The sequence below is a fragment of the Neopelma chrysocephalum genome, unplaced genomic scaffold, assembly GCF_003984885.1.
Source record: "Neopelma chrysocephalum unplaced genomic scaffold, ASM398488v2 Primary Assembly neopelma1_64, whole genome shotgun sequence".
NCBI classification, from domain to species: Eukaryota; Metazoa; Chordata; class Aves; order Passeriformes; family Pipridae; genus Neopelma; species Neopelma chrysocephalum.
The window spans coordinates 8,497,414-8,520,997 of NW_020897721.1; the positions used below are offsets into that span (position 1 = coordinate 8,497,414).

The following is a 23,584-nucleotide window of genomic DNA, read 5'->3' on the forward strand; positions in this document are numbered from 1 at the left end:
GCCATCCAGAAAGCAACCTGAATCTTTGTGGAATAAAAGTGCACATAAATTTTTTTCTTCTAAAAATAAAATCACTGAAAATAATTTTTAAAATTACCTTAAGTCTATGCCCATCATAATATAGTTTATCTATGCCATAATCTGGGGCTTTTAGTGCCAATCCTTCCTCTTCACTGCTGATCAGTATGCTTGCATCTGCAACAAAAAAGGAAAATAAGATTCCTTCTAAAATGAAGTTACTCTTTTAGGGCCCAACTTGAACCATTTGTTAAGTTCCTGGGGACATAATGCAGGCTGTGATGTATCTTGAAATAGATGGGGGGAATGAGAAAGACTGCTGCTCTCTGCCCTGGAACAAGCGGAAACTCAGTGACGAGTGGCTGTGTCAAGGGACATCTAGTTGCTTGTTCTGTGTGTCTCTGGGATCAGCAAAACATCCCACAGGCCTGCATTTTTTGGTTTGTGCAAAGATGCACAGGATCACATCTCTTTCTTTGCTCATCTTTCTTGCTATCCCATATGAAAGCTTGCATGAAGGTATGTTAAAATCATCTAATTACTTCTCAAATTAAGACGATCTTTATCTTGAGAGGCGTTTGCAGGATCCTATCCTCTTCTTATTCAAAAGACCAGAAAAGATTAAACAAAATATAAAGATGAGGCTCTTACCAGAATTAGATGTGTATGGAACATCTCTTGGGGCTTGGACACCATTAATCTTCAAATGGGTGAGTCCATTGGAAACATACATGTCAACCTCACTTTAAATAAAGGAAATTAGTGTAAACAAATGCTTCTCCTTTGCCCAACTAAGCCCACAGTTTCCCGTTCTGGTAGAAACATTACTGCAATATGCTCACATCATTCTGGCATGAATCACCTGCTACCCTTTAGGAAGAAGATTGAGAGCACCCAGGAAAGAATGCCAGGAAGAGTGCTCACAGTACACCTTTCCCTGGCTTTACTCATCTCTGGGTGTCTGCTGGTGACCAGGGTACAGGCAGGAAGACACCGGGATACAGGACCTTTGTTGCAGAACAGTAATTGCTATTACATTTGCATAAATTGAAGGTGCTTTACATTACAAAGGAAGATTGGATTCCCTTGGGGGGGTTCTCTTGCAGCCTGAATAGTCTGTGTATTGTAGTATTTTCTTCAGAGCAGTGTTTGCTCTAATGAAGAAATATGAAGCTCAAGCACATCAAAAGCTCATCCAAACAGTTGTGTGAAAAGATCAGGAATGGTTCAGTGACGAGGAATGTCTTTATCACAAAAGATACAGTCTATAAAACAAGCACCCTTGTGTTTTTCCACAAAACAGATGCAGGGAATACTAGTTTGTTTCTCTAACATTATGGCACAGTTAGGCACACAATTTTCAGAAATTAACAATAACTTGTAATGAAACCTTACAGATCAAAGTCTATTTATGCACTTTGAAGAACACTTCTTACAATGATTTTGGTATGCATAATCCCATACAATTTAGAGGTGATTGCTCAAGGATGCAACAAAGTGTGTCTTAAAGTAATTTCAAATAGATTAAACATTATGCACCAATCAAGGGATGACCTAAGAGAGTGCCTCTAATCTGGGATAAGTAATACCCTTTTTAGTTATGTCCACTTCTCAACAACTCTGCTGAAATGAGTGTGGGTTCTAATTTGTTATAATTATTAGCTTAGAGTAAAAGGCCAGACTAAATGACTGCTATAGTCCCTTTTGTATTTCTAGTTTACGTGTCTACTTAATCACTAAGAACTGAAATGAGATGGTTAAATTCTAACAAATTAATGAAGAATTTGGGGCAGTAAAGACTGTAGGTTACTGTGAACCTCAGATATATTTCAGAAGCACTTTTAAAAGACAAAGTCCCAAATCCCAGTTGACACTCTTAGATACCTTTGCATTGACATCAGTAATTTTTGCATGAGTCTTGTGCTAGTGCCAATCTGCCCTACAAATTTGATCTTCATGTTTATAGCACATCAAGCTTGACATCTGTTTTTTATTAAGTTTGCAATTACTTACTGGCTGGCGAGTCTGACGTTTATTGCTGTAAGGTCAGCAGACTCTTCAAGTCTTTTCATCATCACCAGGAATTTAAGCTCTGGACTACAGTCCTGCACCAAGACATGGTAGCAATTTGCAGGCATTGAATAGTTAAATTCAACACCATTGAAGGTTGTGATCGTATTTTGGAAAACTGAACAGTGAGCTGAAAAAAAATCCAGTAGAAAGTAAGCCTTCTATAATTTATATAAGGCAGGTATTCTATTTTAAATTTAATAGGAATTGATTAAAAAAAAAAGACCATTTTTTGGTTTTACCCATTCCCACACAGAAGTGAATTGATTCTGTAAGATCAACTATTAGATTTGTAGTAATACAAAAGTAAAACTTTGCTCATCCCCAAGCAGCAGCACAACCCACTCATGGTTCAATCACTGTCTGAGATAAATTATGTTCACAGCTGGTGCTGGTGCAACTCTCTTTTGGCTTTTCTATCTTTGCTGTAGTCAAAAGAATTTCTCAAAGGTTGATAACAACTAACATATCATTAACACTAGAGAAAGTTCACTAAAGTGCTGATACCTTTATTGAGTCATAATCAGGATTAGAAATAGTTAGAAGGAGGGGAGACAAAAATACCACACTACATTTCTCGCTTTTTCACTGTCATGGTATTTTGTTGGAAATCCTACCAGCTCCAATCCTACCAGATTAGAAATTATTTTACAACAATTTTAATTAATACAGATTAGTTTTGGTGTTTTCCAAAGAAATATCATAGAATCATAGAATGGCTTATGCTGGAAGGGACCTTAAAAGATTATCTAGTTTCAACTTCCCTGCTGTGAACAGGGACACCATTCAGTATGCATGGTACAATATTACCCCACTGATTCCAAGCAAGATGTGAGTCTTTATTACAGGATTACATAAAGCTTTTCTATTTAAAATTTACCCTAAGTAAATATAATGTGATTAGCTCTTAATACAGCATTAATCAAACAATAATCCCTTCATAATCAAAGTGCAGGATTTGAAATTAATGGGTATAATTTTGAAGCTGTTTTAGCTTTTACATAACAGTGCTAATCAAACAGAGCACCCCAAATCAGAGGTCACTTTAATGTCTGTCTCACAAATTTTGTAATGTTTTTTTCCTCATGAACAATCTCTGCAGTGAAACTGAAACAGATGAATTTGTGAATGGATGTATTTGGAATCACTATTTGGCATGGAACTGAATGTCTAATCTTCCTAAGTCTCCTCTTCTTTACATCTTTGCAGCCTCGCAGATATTCATACGGATGCTTTATTTCTATCTGAAGTCCAACTGATTTTTTAAGTGAATGTAAAATAATTTCAAGTTACATCAAAAGTACAAATCATGTTTACAAAATCTGCAAAGCCAATCAATACCTGTGCAGATAGTTGCTTACTGACCTTTAAAACTTTCAATAATTGAAAGTGTTGCTTGGGAAAAGACATTCCAGTCAGAGGATGGTAGTGTTGAAACTGGTGTACCTGGACGTGAAGGGAATGGCAGGGGAAGTGTGATTGCTCTGTTGTAAATGGTGAGCTGAAAATCAGTCAGAAAACAAACATGAATGCAAATGCAAAGTACAGTGTAGAGATGAGATAGCATTTTCCTCTAATGTTCCAAGAGGACTGTACAGACTGAAATCTAAATTAACATCTGGATTTAGGCCAGAAAAAGAATTCAAGTCCTCTGTCTACCACATGAAATATTCTACAGTGTAACACATCTTCAACCTATAGAACAGCAGTGCTATAAATGAATTTGGATAGTCACCAATTTGCAGCTTTTTGGTAGCTGTACACCTCATTTTCTCACAATCTGAATAGTTGGCTTACCTGAGATGCACACCCTCTCTTTGCCTATGCATCAGGCACTGTTATTTGGCCATCATGCTTCTCTACAGCCTGGTTTTACTATCTTTCCAGGACACAGTAAAACCTGTCATCTTTCTGAAGATTTGGGGAGGAGTGGTCTTTTTAATGTTATTGTTAATGTGCTGTCAATCATGATGGTTGTTTTTGTAACCTGTTTTTTATTTCATATGCTTGCATGCTACATGAGAAAGAGAAATGTGTTGCAAGATATTTTCATAGCAAAACCAATTGCATGAATATAATGTCTTGTGATGGCAGCTTCTTAATAGTTTAATAATTTTTTCCAAAAAATCAACAGGTTAATAAAGCTATTAACCATCCATTTATAAGGACTGATGGCTCCAGGATAAAAGATAATGGAAAATAGTTACCTCTGGCAACTTAAAAACAACATCACAGGTTCTTGGAGATGTCAAAGCCATAACCAAGGTTGCCTGGTGAGAGGGACCAAGCTGTTGCCTTAGGGAATACCCAAGCACATATGCAGCTCCTGGAAGAAATGAGTAGAACCTGAAAAAAAAAGAAGTGATTAAAACAATAATCTATCTTTGAAAAAAGTGGTTATTATTTGTTCACATTAATATACCCCCATAAAGCAATATGTATTCTGTGTTGGACGTGTTTTGTGACAGGGTTTGGTGATACCTGATGTTGTGTATGGAAGGAGGGGCAGGAAAATGTATTTGTTAGTGAGTGAGTAAGATCTCGAGAGACTGGAGGGTAGAGTGATATGAAAAGCAAAGTATGGCAAACTTGTTTTAAACACATTCAGAGTTAAAAATAGGCACCAATTACATAAAAATTAAATACTAACATGCTAAAAATAATAAATGAGTATTTAATATTAGTATACCAGTCCTGCAGTGGTAACTTTAAGCAAGGATCCTTAGCCTACTAAGACTGTCAACAAACTGATGGAGGGATCTCTACGATTGGGTTTCCTTACAGGCTTGGGACTCAAAAATGGAAATACAGAAAATATTCCTTTCTAAAAAGGCATAGTCTCAGAGCAGAAAAAAGGTAAGTTCTAAGGCTTTGCTCCAGGGTAGTCAATTGAGTAGTTTCATCTCCTCTAATAAGGGCAGATAACACTTCAAGTAATTCAATATAGTATAAAAAGTTAACCTCCTCAGTAGACATTTGTTAACAAAATCACTTGTATGCTTTTAATGTGAAAACTTGTGTTGCATGCATATTTAGTTTACTGAGTTGCTGTACATGTCTGTATTTCAGTAGCACTAGGAAAAAAATTAAGCTTCAGTATGGATCTATATGTTATTGCAGGCAAACACGTATGAATACAAAGAATGCATGAATACAACAAATACTATATGTATATGGAGACACATGTGTACTGAAAATGTACAGTTTTCTTCCAGTAAATGTCATACAATATTTGCTATTTAGTGTGCATAAGCCTTATAGGAATATTTGTATCACCTGCTTCAGAAGCCAGAGGCCAGGTGCCTACATTAGGAAATTACTCTCCCTGTACAGTCAATAAGAGGCTGACCCCTTCAAAGAACCAAGGTTAGGCTTCTGCTCTAAGCCTCTGTCAATTAGGAAGCATCAGGAGACCAATCTCCTAATTCAGGCACTTTAAATTAAAAGTCTATAATAGATTAGGTGAATCCCATCATCCCAAGTGGTTTTCCTGCAAACTAAAATGCGCTATGCTTTGGGGGAATGAATACACAGAAAAACCAGACATACGTAATCTGATTCTTTACTATCCTACTGATTTGGTTAAGGGGAATTTTTCCAGCTTGAAAATTGCAGAACTGAAGCTGTAATTATTTGGAGCATTGACGTGAATTTTTCAAAAACTAAAGTAAAATCTCACCATCTTGCAGTTGTTCGGACTATTGAAGGTACTGTTAGCCACTCCAGCTTCATCTGCATAGCTGGATAAGCAGCAAATTGCCCTGTTGCAATCTGAGTAGCAATCTGGTAGTCCTGGCAATCTTTACCCCATTTAAGAGAACCCTAGTAGAGGGGAATATACATATTTTTGCATAAAACATAGTAAGATCATTAAGTATCTTTTACGTTTGAGCTGATCATTATTTTAAACTTACTGATACTTTTCGGTAATTTATCACTGAAGCATCAGCACAGAGTTTCCATCTGCTTGGTCCTGTGATGCTTGAAACAAACACCTGTATTCTTGATCTCCAGGGTTGTGTATCAGTGTACAGGACAAGCTGTAATCCTGTCGGCTGCTCATTTTTGTGGATGGCACGAAGGACCGCAGCCAGTATCGGTGGCTTGCTGTCTCCCAAGAATTTAGGCTTCAGTCAGTAGAGAGGAAATAGAGGCCAAAGACATAAACAAAGCATTAGTATTACTATACTAAAACCACAGTTAAAAACTATTTGCTAAGGAAAAGTTTCATTCAAAAAGCCTTTTTATGTGAAGTATGGGACAGCATCACAGATCATTACTCAGTCTATTCAGTTCATATGTAGTTTTGCCAGTCTTTTGAGGGAGAGCTGTCATGACGTATGTAAGTAAAACACTTTGGGAATTTTTTTCTAAAGTAATTTCAGTGTAACAAAAAGAAGTATGGTACCATATAAAGAACCAATGTTCCCCAGCTCATCATTGCTCTCTTACCAACCTGTAGTTTAGCTAATAATCTTTTTGATAAAATTAGTTTAACCACTTGTTTAAAACCGTGATAATTTGTTTTGTCAGAGGGATCTGTTCAGTGCAGTCCAAAGTGTGGTACCTGCAGGAGGAGCAGCGTGTGGCCCTGTTCCATGTTGACCCTTGTGCCCAGCAGCAGCACGTGCTCCAGCTGTGAATGTCCTACCCCAGCTGTGGGGACAGAGCCCTCACCTGGCCATGGGGGAGCTGCAGGTGGAATTAACTGTGGGGCAGCAGGTCCTCCCTGAGCTGCCAGGTTGGAGTGACAGAGACACACAAAAGGATTAGGTAAGACAGAGCTGGAGAGGGCTTAGAGGGAAATGGGAAAAGAACAAGGCAGTGGCTGAGAAAACAGTTCAGGGAAGTAGTATGTGGTAAAAAGAAGGACAAGAGAGGGGAATTTAAGCTGCTGGGGAGAAGCTGGGGAGAAGGTAGATCTGATTGCCTTTTTTCCATAAGCTACTTCCACTAACAGCTGGGAGCTGCTGGTGCAGAAGGGATGCCTCAGCAAAGAAAGGCTTGCTGTTTTATAGGCATGTAGGTCATTGTCTGAAATGTGTGAAATTTTTCTTTGTTGAAATCTGCTCCAGATTCCATCAGTTCTTACAGAAGGACTGGGTACCATTAACTATGTACCATGCAGGCATTCCCAAATAAACACCTGGATTGCTCTCAGAGTTGGAGCCTTGCTGCAAAGTCAAGGTCTTTTCAAAGGCCTTTTACTGTCCTGCTAACATGAACAGAAGGACTCTGCAATGGAGACCTAATAAATAAAAAAGTGGCAGAGTCACCTCCTGAACTTTTACAAAAAGATATACAAGAAAAATATACCTGAAACCAGTTTCTAATCAAGCAGGTCAGCACTTCTAAAGTGTTCTCATTGTTACAGTGAATTATTTACTGAGTAACACAAATTTCAATATATGCAGCAATACATTGCAGTTTCATTAAAAAAAATGTAGCCTTGAGTGCATATTAAAAAAACATTCAATGACTATCCAATGTGCTCACCTTTAAGAAACAAGAAGCGTTCAGTTTCTTTTTATATATCTAATGTGCTAAATCACCATATTTTTCCTGTTCTGTTATAGTAATAACTGGAAATGCAAGGTAGTTGTTTTGATTTCTTGCAGATTAAGGTACTCACCTGAGACATGGCTCTAGAGATGCCTTCATCACTAGCTGCTGAAGAAGAGGAAGAGCTGATGCTGCTGTTCAGGATTTCCCTTCCTGGGCCCTGCAAAAGCAGAGAATCACCTTGAAGCAGATTGCCTACCACTAGAAGTTGTTGCAGAATCAATTTATCATATTTTTATTCTCAGAGAACTAGGGTCTAATTGCAGCAAAGTTGTAGACCCTGCTCCCACTACATGCAATAAATGTACCTGTTCATCTGCTGGCTTAAACCAAAACTGGTAAACAGGGAGGGTTACCTGTGAAAATAGTATGTAAGAAGACCTAAGAGAAAACGAAGAACTAACTTTTGATAAATGCATTAAAAATTAAATATTGAGGATGGAAAAAAGCAAAACAAAATAAAATTGTTTAAACCTTTTACACTGAAGTGCTTCAAATAACCAGAGTTCCTCTTCCTTTGGTTCATGCTCTATGAGCACAATTTCCTGATTTACAAAAACAATCACTACAAGAAGTATAAAAAGTTCCAGCCAGAGTGAATTACCTGTTGCTTGGAATATTCACTGTCCCCACTACAGTGCCTGTCCCCAGAGTGGTCTTCTTGGCTGCTGCTGCAAACTTTACTGCTAGCGGAGCTGACATTACTGCTGCCACTTCTCCTGCCACTGCTGCTCCTGCTGCTGCTCTTGCTGCCACGCTTCTTCCCAGATTGCCTTACTTCATCTTTCTTGGGATCATTTCCAGGCTCCTTGCCATCAGCAGAGGAAGCAGCAGCAGAAGAGGATGAACTGGAAAGGTGGGGTGCACTGGGCTCTGCCCAGAGGCCTGTATCTGCAGTCTTGTAATCTCTGTTAATCCGTTTTGTGCGGCGACGTGTTTTATTTGCGGCCTCCAAAAACAGTTGAAAGCATTATGAATTTATAGCTTGTTTTGTAACATTTCTCTGGCTGTCAGAAAAGTTACTCACCGCAGGCTATCAAGGAAATAGAACTTCCTGTCCCCACACACTGCAGGAGCTGTACCAAAGCTCACCCACACCCATTCCTCCCAGCCCAAATCCTTGCTTTCCTTGGGCCATTTTTTCCACAATGGAAACCCTTGGCTTTTTTCATAGGAAATATTTCCTTCTCTGATGCTCAAAGTCTCTTACCGTGAACACATTTTCGATGCCTAGAATCTTCTTCAGTTTAGCTTTAATGTCCTCATATGGAGATGTCTCTTCCTCTTCCTTCGACACTGAGCTTGCTACATCAATTATTTTTGATGCTGCTTTGGATCCTGCTTGAATTTCCAGCTCTATTTTGTCAATATCAGCATCTGTATGAACTAAAGTCAAAACATTTACATTCCAGGGTTGCAGTGCTTGAGCATTGTTCACGGTGATTGACAGAAAATCTTGTTATGACTGTACCTGGCTTCAAAGTTATTTTGGCATCAAATTCTCCAACCAATTTGTGCAGATAGGTATTTCTTAAGAACGCAGAATTTTGTGACTTCAGGCTGAGGCAAGTAGAACATCCCAAACTTTCAAATTTTTTACAGAACATGCGTGTGTAAAATCTTCCTTCACTGTGGTGATGTGCCTCTTCTGAACCTTGCTGGTATCCTTTGGATATCACACTAGGAATACTGCTTTGCTGCATTAAACAAAAATATGGCAGATAAAGTTATTTTCCAACCAAAAAAATTTGTCCCAGTTCTTAAAATCTTTCCTTCAGTTCATGAAGAGAATAATGACGGTTCTGCTTAAGTACAGAAGGACTGCATAAAATTAGAGGTCCAAGCACTTGAAGCAGTAAGGTTTCCTGCAAAGTGCTCTGTGGAAGAGGACAGCTCTCCTGCCCACCCTTTTCCCAGCAGTGTTTCACAGACACATTTCCCAATGAGAACCTGCAGGGCTCTTTGGAGGGGCTGCCTCTCTGTACCTGTTTAAGGCTTCTAACCTTCCTGTTGCAAGTCAGCATAGCCTTCCCATGCCAGCCTCAGAAGCTGAAGAGTACACAAGAGAATGTGCTTCTGCAATCCACTGCAGGGATTATCTCAGGATTTGGGAAGAAAAATCTGTATCCTGCCCAAGGATATAGATATTTTTCACATTGCTCTGACTCAGAAAAAAAGGGATATTGTACAAAGGATATGAATTTCACACACCCTCCACATGACTGTAAAGAAAGAGGAACACGTGCTGTCAAAGTAGCCTTGTCTGCATGCAATGAGGAGAGTGAGTGGACTGTGAATGATCATGTCTTGAACCCATTGGGTCTTAGACTTGATTTAGGAAATGTCAGTCCCCTGCTGAATTTCACCATTCCTGTGCCCGTGATCTGGTTAGCCAGCTCCTATGTTAGGTGTGCCCAGTCCTTCTGAGGAGCTGCCTGTTCTCTGCCTGTCTGCAACACAGATGGTGAGAGGCCTCCTTACCTTCCAGCTACCAGGTCTTGAAGATCTTTCTGGTGGCTGAAATGGCTGGTCAGAGATTCCTGGCACTTCTCCTTTCGGGAGAAGCTGGGATTTTTTTTCGGAATCTGATTCCTGCATGTTCCTTGAAATAGCATAAACTTCACTCCTGTGGATAAATGGCACACAAGTAACACCTTCTGACTTTGCTTACCCATCTTTGCTGGTGCAAGAAAGACAGTACTAAGCTTTATGTGGCTGCCAAGGTATGGCAAACCTTAACGAGGAGTTGTATGCTTGTGATTTTATAACAGGGAGCTCACAATCAGTAAGACAGAGCAAACCAAATGCAGCAAGCTCTTCTGTACCTCACAGCTGCAAGCTCAGCTTCCTGATGGCAGGGAAGGGTTTCAATCTTCAAATTTTTCTCTTTCATATTTATCCTGGCATCAAATTTCATTGTGGTGTTGGCACTGAACTCTGCGTGAAATTCAAGACCACTCTGAAAGTACTGGGTATTAATCCCCATCATTGCAATCATATGAAAATATGCCCTGAAAGAGTGGAAATAAACCCAGGCATAATTACAGATTAATATGCACATATTTAACTTTGAAATGCAAAATTACATTTTCATGCTGTTCTGTTTATTGTAAGAGCCACTACTGATGGATGAAGAGATTTATCACGACAGGATAAGAAAAAACCTCAAGTGCCACTGGAAAAGGTGAAGGGATTTATCTGAATAACAAAGCTAACAGGAACCCTCTGACTGCATTGTCACTGATACGTTGCTTGAGAACAAGATAATGCCAGAATCTTGTAGCTTCAGATTGTGCTTATTTTTTTATTATTATCACTACTATTATTATCATTATTACTATTATCACTATTAGTACTATTTCTGTTGCAGATCCAGAAGAATTTCCCTTTTTCCCCTGAAATCCTTCTGGCTTGTGCCAGGGGGTGATGCAATTCTATGCTGAAATTGTAAAAAACTGCTCATATGTAAGCAAATATATTTTCACAGCTTAGTATCTTTAGTCACTGAACAGGTGAAAACATATTTTTAACAATGACAGAACAGCACAGTATCCTGTGGGATACAGTGCACACTGCTACATTTGCAGGGTTGTAAAGCATCAGGTGGTTGTGTTGCTTTCTTACAACTTAACTGTTCTGGACTAGCACAGCTGTCCCAAATCTGGGACAAATAGGACTCCTCTAAAATAACACGTGATCACATATGTACTTCAAATATAAATATAAATGCTCATGCGCGTATGTGAAGATATATGTAATTTTTACTTTGGCCTGATGTCGGCATGAATATCCATCTTGGTTTCCAACAACTGTGTAGGTCTAAAATTGTCAGATAATGGTGGTGACATCTGTATATCCACTGCAAAAGACAGACAGGAATTATATGAACAGAGAATCATAAAATCATAGAATATGCAGAGTTGGAAGGGACCTGTCAGGATCAAGTCCAACTCCTGGACCTGCACAGGACACCCCAGAAATCACACCATGTGCCTGAGAGCATTGTCCAAATGCTTCTTGAACTCAGGCAGGCTTGGGGCTGTGACCACTTCCCTGGGGAGCCTGTTCAGCGCCTGACAACCCTCTGGGTGAGAAACCTTTTCCTGATATCCAACCTAAACCTCCCCTGACTCAGCTTCATGTTGTTTCCTTGAGTCCTGTTGTGGGTCATGAGGGTGAAGAGATCAGTACCTGCCCCTCACCTTCCCCTTTTGAGGATGTTGGAGACCACAATGAGGTTTCCCCTCAGTCTCCTCTTTTCCAGGCTGCACAGACCAAGTGACCTCAGCTGCTCCTCATACAACTCCCCCTCTGGGCCCTTCACCATCCTCATTGCCCTCCTTTGGATGGCCTCTAATAGCTTAATGTCTTTTTTATATTTTGGTGCTGAAAACTGCTCACAGTACTCAAGGTGAGGGTGCACCAGAAACAACAAGTGCTGGAGATACAATGTTTTCAATAAGCATAGTAGTTAACAGATGGGCAGTGCTTTTACATTTTGAAATACTTTACATGATTATTTAAAGGTTGCTACTCCAAACCATAGTTATACAAATATGTCTCAGGTGAAATACGCTGATTACTTCTCAAACCTTTTGGAGGTAGCTGATCATTAATGTTTCCATATTACAAGGGTATTTTTCAAGATTATAGAGGGATTTAATTTCAGCAGAGGGATCGGACCCACAATTATTTTGGGGAAACTGCTCTGTTTGGTGTCCCAAGCTCACCGTCAGCCGCAGTGTGGGCCACTGCTGCCCCACACAGCCCGAGCTCCAGGGGCACACCCACCACCGTGGGGACAATGTGCCGCACCTCGCCCACCATTGCTGGCAGGGTCCATCGCCCTGAAATGCCTCTCTGCACCTCTTCCACAACTTTTTTTACCACTGGCTGCCAGTCTGATGATCCAGTTAGATGCTGAAAACAGAAAAAAACCCAACTTAGTTTAGGTAAGTAGGTAAGATGAAACATGGAAGGGAAATTATTTGGCATTGCAGATAAAAAAGACAACACACTTGTCAGTACCATCATGATCTGTTGAATGGCATCTTTGTCAATGTCAACAAAGGCTATCTCTTGGCCCAATACTTTGATGTAAGCAGACAGCAGAGGGTCTTCAGGAGGCAGTTCTTTCCATCCTATAAACTGGTGGTGTTAAGGAGAGAAGGGAAGAAAGGGAAGAAGCAGAAAATGTCACTTATAATAATGTGTCAGCAAACAGTTGATCCCATCCAAAGGAGGCAAAACATGGTTCCTTAGCCAGAAAACTAATAGACACCTTGCAAGTCCGAATCAATGTGAATCTTATGTTGCATAACTGATTTCAGAGCAAGTTTTCCCTTGTAAGGATGAGGTACGGGCTTGGTAATTTCTGCTGTTGTAAGAAGTAGGTGACACCCTAGGACTCATGAAGAAAAATCTCATTCAATAGTAATTTTTAAAGAGAAGAGCAACCACTCTTACAGTGTTACAGCAAACACTCTTAAAGTGTTTAACATACACTTTAAAACACTCTGGCTCCCAGCATCTTCATCATCTTTTGTACTATACATTAAGAGCTGACACATGTTGAATGAAAAGGTGGCATCTGTTGACAGCGAAAATACAGTGTAAGTACATCTTTCCATGACCAAACAGGACGACTAACTCCTTTCATACTGAAACATCAAAGGGATGGCTTGGTGGGTGGGTGATGCAACCCTGGCGCTGGCAGGAGTCATCTATTGCAAATAGATCAGAAGGGTGTGCAAAGACATACCGTTTTACCAAGCTCCTTCAGTGTCTTGTATGCATCATACTCAGCGAAGGGAATATTCTGCTTCCTGATAAGCTTGGCTAGGCTTTGTGACCGGAGAGCCACCTGTAGGAACAGAGTCAGGTGGCGCAGCCCAAGTATAGGAGAGCTCAGGAAAACCATTATACCTGGTATTACACTCACTGAGGCCATGCTAAAGATGTGCTTCACGAAGCCATTGCGTTATAGGGTCATGTCTACCTGGGAGATGACTGCAGGCTATGGCTGCAGATGCTGAGGACGTGCTGAGCAAGTCAGCTTTGAATTAGTCAGCGGGGATAATTTTAGGGCACAGTGGAGCTCAGCCCAGGTTGCAAAGCTTGCCCAAGAAGCTGAGTAAATGTCTGAATGCTGTTGCATGGAGCTTTGTGCTGCCCTGGCTGCACTGCTGGTTGAAATTTAATTTGAGCTGCTATTTCCCTGTACTTATGCAAAATACCCTAGATCCCGTGTGATTTTAGGTGGGCAGATAAATGTTCTGCTGCATAAGCTTTCCTCTACTCCTAGATTTTCATGTCTACACTGGATTTGTTCATTGATTAATGTATGTGTCAAGAAGCCCAAATAAAAAAAGATGCCTAAGTAAAATCATAATAATTATCTAAATTTTCTCTTCCACATCCACCCTCACAGCCAGCAATGGAGTTAAACACTACATCACAGTCTAAAGCTGGCTGTTTTAATGCAATACTCACCTCGATAATATCTGTTGCAGTATTTGCATAATATCCTCTTACTTTTGTGATTATATCAGATGGAAACATGGTGCTGGGACTGTTCATTAGATAGAACCTCCAAATGGCACCAGCCTGATATTCAGCTATCACAGGGATAAAAAGTAACAGAGATTTTTGTTAAAGTCTCCAAGGTGTCTGGCACAGCCACCTCAGGTACATGCTGTAGTAGATCACAAGGGGTTCTGTCAGAATTCAGTCCCACAGGTCCTCAAGTTTTCAACCTCAAGAGGAGAACTTTACTCTAGGGAAAAGTCGACACAACCCCAGGGACTGAGGAGGGATGCCTAAATCCATGTGCAGGCACCACTTTCCCCAGCAGATACCAGAGAGTCATGAAATGCTCTCAGGGAATTTTTCATGTTAGGATGGTCTTGTGCTTTTCATATGTCAAAAGTGCACTAAACTCACAGCCCATGATTGGATTTTGGATGAAAATCACAGCACACAATAGAGGCACTTGGCTATGTAAGCAGGAGTGCACAGGGCACCTGGTACTCACAGGAATAATCACCAACGTGAATGACCTTGCTGTAACGATAGCTCAGCCTGTCAAGTCTGGGGCTCAGGAGTTTAATGGCAATGTTGCAAGCAGAAGATCTGAGTAACAGAGTTCAAATCACATGAAGAGAGTTGACTGTGACCAAATACTTAGAAAACTGCAAGAAAAACATCATCATTTGCTGCTAAAAACATACTTCTTCCTCTACTTACAGTTTATAGAGCTGTGGGATCCTGCCCACTGCCAAAGCCTTCATGTGTGAATATGTGAAACTGGCTACTTGCAGGCTGGGCTCTGTCAGCAGAGAGCTGGCCATAGCTGCTACCGTTGGAAGAGCAGGCTTAGTTTCAAAGAGGACAACACAAGCCATCATTCGGACATTAGGAGCAAGCGTATTGTCCATGAAGACCTGGAGGGTGATCTCCCTTACCTAGAATAGGAAGATACAACCTGTGAGTAGCTCATAACTTCCCAGTGAGCAGTGTTTCCTAAACAGTGCATATGTGCTCTGCAATGAATGGAAAAGAGAACCCTAAAGAGAAACTTGAGCATGGGACCTGTCACGGAAAATGAAGATATGGCTGGATGCACAGTGAACAGGGCTGGGAGAACCAGCCATTAGGAATGGGCACAGTGTTACAGGGACTAAGCAAACTCTTTCCCAGAATATCAGCAAGGATGGGATGATGTCAGGAATTTGCACTGTGGGCAAGAGGAAGACCAGTAACTGAGTAACCTACCCAGAGTTGCCAATATTACTTGATGGTTTTATTATTCCTGAGTCACTAAGCAAACCCAATCTATACCCTTTAAGACATTTGTTTAAATAATAATTTCAGTTACTTTTGCAGGGTCTTTTCTGGCAATTTTCCTCAAGGCCAACACGGCATCAGCATGAATTCTGCTTGGCAATGAAACTGCAGCCGAGGAAAATGTTGGCAAAAACTTCAGGATGCGTTTGATACTGGCTGGCTCTCCTGCATTGCCGATGGCTTTCAGGGCCAAGGACATATCTTTGGCATCAGCTTTGCTGGTGGCTTCAGTAGCAAGGTCATGGAGTGGCTGAAAAGAGCAGACTGTATTAATCTTACCAGGTAATGATCTTGTAATAATGCATAAAAATATGGATTGCCATAGCAAGCAAAACAACTACTGCTGCAAACCCCAGAATAGAGCTGTATTGCTCCCAGGAAAAATTGCACCATCACTATCAGAATGCCAAACATGGACCATACAAACAAACTTGATTTTCTCCTTACACAGGGTTGTAATAGATTTTGAATTGTGCCTGAGTGTAGGAGGTAATCCCAGGTGGTTGCCTGCACCAGAGAGTCTGTTGCAAGTTCAAAGGCAGTGCTGAGCTGATGCCAGGTTCAGCCGTTTCCTGGGGCAGCTCTGCCAGCCCTGCCAAATTGCACTTGCGTATTTTTCACTTCCTAAAGCAATAGCGAGTTTACTTAAACAGTTTTGCTGCTCTGAGAAGAGAAATTACCCTTCTGGTGGCTTGGCTTTATTTCACCCTCTTTTGGAAGATTTAAACACATGTCAAACACTCTCAGGCCATCTCGGGGCTGTGGTCCTTCTGAGCAAGGAGCTGGAGCTGCATAGTCCAAGGACGATGTCCTAAATATTTCTGATGGTGATATACAATTATGTAACAGGGCCTCTTTGGAAGCCCTAACTTATGACATATCTAGAGCTTTGCTTATGTTCATTCTTTACTGCCTTTTGAGTACATCTTTTAAGCATATTCTACCTAATGTAAAAGTAGAATCATAGAATCATAATTATTTTGCTTTAATCCTCACTTTGTCATACCTAAACAGTTTTAGGCTGTTTACAGGATCCGTTTCACCCTGGACTTCTACAACTATGTTTGAAATTCTGAACTGCTAAGACCTGGTCTTTCAAAGGCACCAGGTTGGTGTTTCATTCTCTCTTTGAAATTTTGCAGGCAATCACAGCTAAGAGTGAGGCATGCAAACTGCGAGTTACCTAATTGCCAGCATTGTGAGAACTAAATTAGAGGCATCTTTAAAATTTCTTCACCTTTTATGAGCAAAAACCAAGAGTCACCTACCTGAAGAAGTTGATTTGGACATAGTAAAGTCTGAGCACAGTATTTATTTACCATGCTACCATATCCCAGGTAAACAATTATCCGATGCACCAGTACCTTCTGGATTTGGGGACAGGTCAGAAAAGTCTGCAGAAGAAAGATGTATAATTTTTACTGTTTCTAGTAATTAGAGCTGGTATTTAGCAAAAATTTCACTTGAGAAGTAAATAAAATTCATTAGTGCTTTTTCTAAATGTTTTCAGAAGCTAAATCAAATACTAGACACTTAGCTACAAGAAAATTAAATAGACTCGCCCCAGTTATGATGTTTGCACTTCAGATATTGGTTGCATGATATTATTTTCTTGACTTTGTTGTGGGGTTTTTTTGGCAAAAAAATCAACACCAGTTTTCTTAGAATCTCTGAGTTTAAGCATCAAATATAATTAAAAAACTCTTGGCAACAAGTGTTTGGAAACATTTTCTGAAACATTCTGCATTTTTGTTAATACCTTGCATTTTACAAACTTAGAATAAAATATGTTGCATCTTTCTCTTATAATCCTGTGAATTCGTCTTTAAAAAGGAGTGAGAGGGGAAACAAAAGGAAGAATGCTCTGTACTCACTGAGGCAACTTCCAGGGTTTTCTTGTTTGGTGTAACGAAATGGAAGGCGAGAGGGAGAGTCGCAGCTGCTTCCCAGATGTTCAGCTTCTCGTCATGAATTTTTTGCTTCAGGAATCTGAACGTGTCAGTAGCTCCAGCAGCACAGATGGCACTTAGGAACCAGGGCCTGCCAAGGAGAGGAGGATTCATTATCTCCATTGCCCAGTATGTCTCTGGTCAGAATCCCTGGCTGAAGGCAGTAGTTACCTGTAGGAAAGCTCGTTGACAAACTGCAGCCACAAAGACTCAATTTGATCAAGGGTCACTACACGAAAAAGCTGGACCATTTGTAAGAACTTGGCTGAAGCTTCTTTAGTGTCTCCTTTCTCACTATGCTGAACTAATTGCCTCAGTGTTTCTGTTAACTGTGGGAAAAACAGACTGTTGGAAAGATCCATGTCTAAAATAATGATATGATGACCTGTTAACCTTATAAATAATGAAAGTGTGTGAAAGTAAGCCTCTAATACCTGTAAATCTGGATTTTTAATCCTTATTAGAGGGATTGGCATCTGGAGTAGTTCTCCTGAGAAATGATAACGAAGACTCCCTTGGTTTTGCAGCTGAGTTTTTGGTGCACTGATAGGAGTCCCTTTAACGCCGACCAAAGACAGTTCTTGTCTTGAAAAGAAAGAGGGAAATGCATCAGTAGCCTGTAATGGCACTCTGTGTGTGAAGGACTTGTACAGCGTTGGAGCAGACTGAAGGGTGCTCAGGCAGGACTGTTGCATTGACCGCAAATGGATCATGCACTTCTCTGTTTATCCATTGCTCAGGATTATCTGGAAAAGTCATGTTACTACAGGAGCTTTTATGAGAGTCTGCCAAAGTCTCTGAGAGGTTGGACAGATGTTTCAGTGGCCTAAAAAGCAGGGCAGAGCACCTGGCTGGGCATCCCAAGGGTTGTATGGTGTTTTGACCCTTTGCAGCCACAGGGCAGATTTTTCTTGTTATCTCACGAATCAACAGTAAATATGTTTTAGCCATCTCCTCCTGCTATGATAACCCAAGGACATGCCCAGTGCCTACCTTGCCTCCATGACTGCTGCCGCGTTGGGTTCATTGAAGGGAGAGATCTGGTACACCTGCTCAGAGGTAGCAGACACCAACGATACCCCGTTGTCACCATACTTCATCTTGTAAGTGAACATCACCATGCCCTTAATGTTTCTGACTTTCTAGAAGTGCAAAGAGACCCACTCAGAAATAGGAATAGGAATGGGTTAGCACAGACAAGCCAAACTCCCCCTGAGCATTGGTGCAATGTGTGACTGTTGAGCAGTGGCTCAGGGATCCCTGCTGCTCGTACCGGGGAGCAGGTAGGGCAGGGCCGGATGTATGACATTCCCACGTTTTTCACCGCTTTCTCCTGGCAGGTCGTCAGGTCTTTGCTTTTGGAAATGGTGGCCCAGTGACTCTTGCTGTCATCCTGGATAATGTATCTGGTTTGGCAGATGCCTTCAATCCCAGCCTGCAAGTATTGATTAAACACAGTAAACTTCCCACTTGAAATAGCAATAAGAAGGTCTAAGAAAAGGGTCTGTGAGGTGTATGTATAGGCAACTTACTCTATAATGATAAAATGAAAATAAAAGTAAAATCAGAATGGAAAAAACAAACCTCCTGTAGTTCATACACATTTTGTGACTTTTTGATGGTTATCTGCATCATGTTCAGAATCCCTCTCACTAGGTTAGTGCACAGAATGGGACAGTCCTCGGGGGCAAAAATACTTCCAACCCTTCCTTCAGTGTATTCAAACTTAAAGGCTTGGCTGAGGCATGCAGCAATGGTTTCTGAGAGCCTCAAAGATGGAATGAAGGGGTCCATGGGCCAGAAGCCATTGTGTTCCTCCAGCTTTGGTTCTCGAATCTGTGAACAAAAATAGGGAAACAATCATAGTGTTAACCATCCATTTGAAATAGTGCTATAATAGGGAAACTGGGCACTTCCAATCCATGACCAGGCACAAGCCACTTGTCCAATGCCATAGGAAACAGTTTCAACCTCAGACTCCTGTGCTGGGCCTAAGAAGTTCCCTTGAAAATGCAAACTTCCGTGAAGGATTTCTGCAAGAAAAATAAGATTGTGTGAACAGGATTCCAAATTTCAGCAAGTCTGGTTAAGCTTGTTGGACAAGTGAAGCACCAGCTGCCAGCAACCCCTTTTCCACAGATAACAAGTGAGATCTCCCTCCAGTCTGCAAGGCAGCCAAGCCCTTATTGCCCAATTGCCCACCTAAACACACAAGGACTATTCTGACTGCTGGTCCAGGTCCAACACACCCCAGAGCACCAAAGCCGTGGCACAGCTGATGGGGGAGCAGAGGTGATTGCAGGAGCTTACACATGCTTTGCAAGTGGCTGACACCCCTTTGAGCTTATCAAGCTGTAAAGCTTGCACACAAGTCCTTGACTGCTACCTAGTGGGAAGTGTGTGCCTGCATGCACATACACATCTAGTCGTACACACATGCACACACACTTCCCACCCTTGTACATAAAAGTACATGTTCCTGCACAGAGGGAAAAGGTGTTGTCTAGCTGCTCTGTTCTATTTTAGGTATATATAATCAATGCTGCAAAGATGTCTTGCCTCATCACATTTTCTCAAATTAATTCCTACTCAAGATTTTGTCTGCAATTGCTAAAGTTGTAGCAACTTTAGTGAGGTTACACAGAGCCTGCAATTGCAGCACCGTGTAAAGTTTGACAATAGGTATTCCTTTACACTTTCTGTAGTATATGCCCAGGATTACAGACTGAGAAAACTCCTATGGTGAGTGTTAAGGGCACCTCTTACAGCTTTCTCCCCACGTGGAGTCTTCTCAATCCCTTTTCTGTGATCTTTTGTGCTGTGCCATGCCAGTATTTTAAGCTATTTGGTTTAATCTTTTTGATGAGTAACAGAGCTCCCAGATCTGATATCATAATGGCATTACCCTCAGAATTCTTCACATTTGAATTAAAGCCTATGTGAAAAATATTAAAAGGAAGATAAAGGAGACAGGTGGGTCTTTCTCATGTGATATCTGAATTCCAGTGCTGAGCTTTTCTCAGGCTATGGACCAGGTTGAAGAACATGGATATTTCATGCTTGAACACTTGTTTTGATATTCAAGCTTAGTGTTGTCTTATTAAAACTATCTTAAGGACATTTCTTTAAAGCAGCTGCCTGCCACATTTTTGCATGGAGGTGAATCTAAGGTACCTTTAATCAAGGGGGCTCAGATACTGATGGCAGCAGAGCTGGAGCAGCTCCGGCTCCCTCTTGCAGAGGAGCAGGCTGTGAGGAAGGTTGTGGCACTCGCTGTAGGTCCATGTCAGTAACCCAAAATATTTTGGATACAGCTGCAAAGCCCTCAGCGGTGCCCTCGGCTCTCTCCCATCACCTCTTGTGTATATAGGGTGCAGAGCTCAGTGCCCATGTCCACAGCTTTGCCCTAACTGGGGACTTGTCACTGCCTGAGCAAAACCACTTGGACTGACATTGGACTTACAGGGATATCTCAGCAGTGGGAAGGGCCTCGAGCTTATGTGTGAGCTCTACATCATCTTTTTGTCAATTATTTTGCCAACCAGGAGGTATGAACGAGCATCTGTAACTATATGATGAGGATGGGTGGGTGGGTTCCCATAGCCATGGGGATTTACCTGGAGAAGGTGGTTGTTCTGAGACACACGGCTGATCTCCAGCTTGCCTGTCAGCCTCACCCCCGCTCTCGCCAAGTCTCTGTCAGGCAGTCCATGCATGATGACACTCTCATAGCCATACAGGTAGGTCTTGCCCATATGAAAAACAGGTTCTATTAGGAAAAAAAAATAACAGAAACACCTCCTTGGCTATGACTGTTGTGATGTTACTTGAACCACCCCAGCAAAGAAAGGTGAGGCTGTCACTGCCAATAAACAGGTGCAAGCAGTGGGCAAGGTGAGGCTGTAGGGGAAGGCAGCATGGGAGTTGCTGGCTGGCAGTGGGAGCCACTTACCGAGGTCCTGCTTCTGGCCCCCTGTGAGGGAGGAAAGAGAAGTATGCTTGAAAAAAACCCCATCTCTGTAGATTTTTTTCATGTATTATTCATTTAGTCAGTGTGCTAATGGTTGGCAAACAACCAGTAACGGGCTCATGAGGTGCACCCCACACCCCCAGGACACCAAGGCTGTGCCAGCCCTGCTCACTACCTGCTGCTTGCTTGGCTTTTCTCCTGCTGCTGAGCTTAGGCACAGAAATCTAATAGTTTACAGCTGAAGCCATAAAAGGGCTTCAGCAAATGAAGCTCTAAATATCCCTGAAAAGCCCTGAGGAGATGCAGATCGCTCAGCATCACAGTTGCTCTCACAGCTCGGCAGTGCTGGTAAAGCTTCAACTTACCCACGAGGGTGAGCACCAGGGTCAGGATGAGTCCCTTCATGCTAAAAGTGACTGAAGCCCACAGGGGAAAATCCACAGCTTTTATAGAAGAATTATTAACAGGCACAGTGAATTTTGTTGAGTTATCAGCTTCTTATCAACCAAACAAACCCTTTGAGGGAAAGGGGGTAGGGGACAAGGCGACGGATATATTTGCTGAGCCAAAACCTTCACAAATGCTCTTGTTCTCACCTCAGCAGCTGAATGGCATGAAAGCTCTGCCTTTTGAAATGAGTGCTTAAAAGTATTAAAATATATTTAAAGTCAATTATTATTAATGTGTAACAAAAACTACTAATTTTCCTTATTCCCTGGAAGCACCTGGTGCTGTTGCAGTCTGTGCTGACTTTGCCCAGGTTATACTGACCTGACCATAAGACACACAGCTTATCTAACTGATAGTACCCCAGCAGGATTGTGCAAAATGCCCAGGCAGCCCTCCTGTGACACCGTGCCCCTGCCTGCCCTGCTGTGAGTGGGACAGGCTGTTGGCACAACGCTGCTCTCTGGGGACAGAGAATTCACCCAGTAACACAAACCTCCCAGCATTGTCACAAAGGCCGTGGCTAAGTGCTGCTGACATCCACGCTTCCCTCACCTGCCTTCTCTTCACCACATGGTGGAGTCCCCTTCTCTCATCAGCAGGCATTTTCCCCGTTGCTTTGGAGGCAGCCCCACAGGTCCCTCAGGCTGCTTTTGGCTCCAGGGTTTGGCCTGGTCCCCAGGGTCCCCAGTACTGCCCAGTCAGGTCATGGAGCTGTGCACAAGTACAGCTTCAAGTAGCTGGAGCCACCCACACTGCTCCATCAGGAACCTGCCCCAGGAAGGCTAAGGCAGCCCCAGGACTGAGGGGTTCACATTGGTGCCCTGTGGCTGCTGTTTGCCCACCAACCTTCTCCTCTGTGGGTAGGGAACCAAAGCTACTGCCCAACTCACTGTGGGAAGGGACTGGATTCAGTTTCCCATCAACAGACCAGTAACTCCTATCCAAGGCAGCTTAGTTTTTGTAATGTTGTATAGGTGATTTTTTTTTATAATTGACAGTTGGGATATAATTTATAATGCCTGACAAACAGTGGATTTTGCTCCTGGATCAAAGATTGCATCTCTAGGGAAAAAAAAAATAATTTTGAAGCATAGCAAATCCTCTGTGTTTTTACTGGCTCTGTATTCAGGTCCTACTTGTTTTAACCCCTTCCCTTGTAAAACCTGTAGCACATGATAGAAAGCCAAACCATTTCCTAGAGAGTTGTGTCATGTCTTTGGAGATTTGGTAAAGGTACTTGAAGGATTTGAGTATGCAACTACTGGCCACTGGTACTTGAGGCTCAAAAGCTAATATACTGTGACATAAGTCTATGCAGCTGCACAGATCTAGTTGTTTTTTTTTTTAAAAACCCAGCTTGTGGGCAAGGACAACTCCAGGTCAGTGCCAGTGAAAGCAGAGAGCTGCTGTGATGGCATATTAAATGCAGCAATGCTTGTTTTCTTAAAGTTATAACACTGTATCACTGAAACACTCCACTGCTATAGCAGTGACATCAAAAACTGAACCCTAACACTCCTCAAAATAAGTTCTTGCTGGGGGCTGTACAGGCTCTGCCCAACTGCAAGAACAGGGTTTCCCCCAAATCCTCACCACTGCAGCTTGGGGCTGCAGAATCTTACCCCCATCCCACCCCATCCCTTGCTTTGGGCAGCAGATGCTACATTCCTGGTCACTCTGGCCATGGTGCTGCCACAGGGCAGGATCATCTGTGCTTCTG

The 23,584-nt window shown here is 41.8% G+C and overlaps 1 protein-coding gene across 1 annotated transcript in view; it reads right to left on the reverse strand.

Annotated features, from left to right (window-relative positions):
- The window catches only part of LOC113967565 (vitellogenin-2-like), a 23,057-nt gene extending 1,232 nt beyond the window's left edge, over window positions 1–21,825 (reverse strand). The window contains exons 1-33 of the mRNA XM_027683229.1: window positions 21,780–21,825; window positions 21,397–21,417; window positions 21,062–21,213; window positions 19,029–19,280; window positions 18,718–18,879; window positions 18,438–18,586; window positions 17,879–18,029; window positions 17,616–17,773; window positions 17,370–17,535; window positions 16,764–16,889; window positions 15,527–15,745; window positions 14,896–15,113; window positions 14,684–14,781; window positions 14,143–14,267; window positions 13,412–13,513; window positions 12,679–12,798; window positions 12,381–12,570; window positions 11,416–11,509; window positions 10,476–10,661; window positions 10,132–10,276; window positions 9,122–9,347; window positions 8,861–9,036; window positions 8,255–8,599; window positions 7,959–8,006; window positions 7,721–7,810; window positions 6,003–6,215; window positions 5,768–5,910; window positions 4,296–4,434; window positions 3,454–3,589; window positions 2,032–2,218; window positions 670–761; window positions 98–195; window positions 1–23 (exon numbers count right to left, since the gene is read on the reverse strand). The exon at window positions 1–23 is cut by the window's left edge and continues 131 nt beyond it. Of these exons, the coding sequence (XP_027539030.1) occupies window positions 1–23; window positions 98–195; window positions 670–761; window positions 2,032–2,218; window positions 3,454–3,589; window positions 4,296–4,434; window positions 5,768–5,910; window positions 6,003–6,215; window positions 7,721–7,810; window positions 7,959–8,006; window positions 8,255–8,599; window positions 8,861–9,036; window positions 9,122–9,347; window positions 10,132–10,276; window positions 10,476–10,661; window positions 11,416–11,509; window positions 12,381–12,570; window positions 12,679–12,798; window positions 13,412–13,513; window positions 14,143–14,267; window positions 14,684–14,781; window positions 14,896–15,113; window positions 15,527–15,745; window positions 16,764–16,889; window positions 17,370–17,535; window positions 17,616–17,773; window positions 17,879–18,029; window positions 18,438–18,586; window positions 18,718–18,879; window positions 19,029–19,280; window positions 21,062–21,213; window positions 21,397–21,417; window positions 21,780–21,819 (4,790 nt within the window). The 5' untranslated portion in view covers window positions 21,820–21,825. The remainder of the gene's footprint in view (window positions 24–97; window positions 196–669; window positions 762–2,031; window positions 2,219–3,453; window positions 3,590–4,295; window positions 4,435–5,767; window positions 5,911–6,002; window positions 6,216–7,720; window positions 7,811–7,958; window positions 8,007–8,254; window positions 8,600–8,860; window positions 9,037–9,121; window positions 9,348–10,131; window positions 10,277–10,475; window positions 10,662–11,415; window positions 11,510–12,380; window positions 12,571–12,678; window positions 12,799–13,411; window positions 13,514–14,142; window positions 14,268–14,683; window positions 14,782–14,895; window positions 15,114–15,526; window positions 15,746–16,763; window positions 16,890–17,369; window positions 17,536–17,615; window positions 17,774–17,878; window positions 18,030–18,437; window positions 18,587–18,717; window positions 18,880–19,028; window positions 19,281–21,061; window positions 21,214–21,396; window positions 21,418–21,779) is intronic.
- Window positions 21,826–23,584: the final 1,759 nt, after the last annotated feature.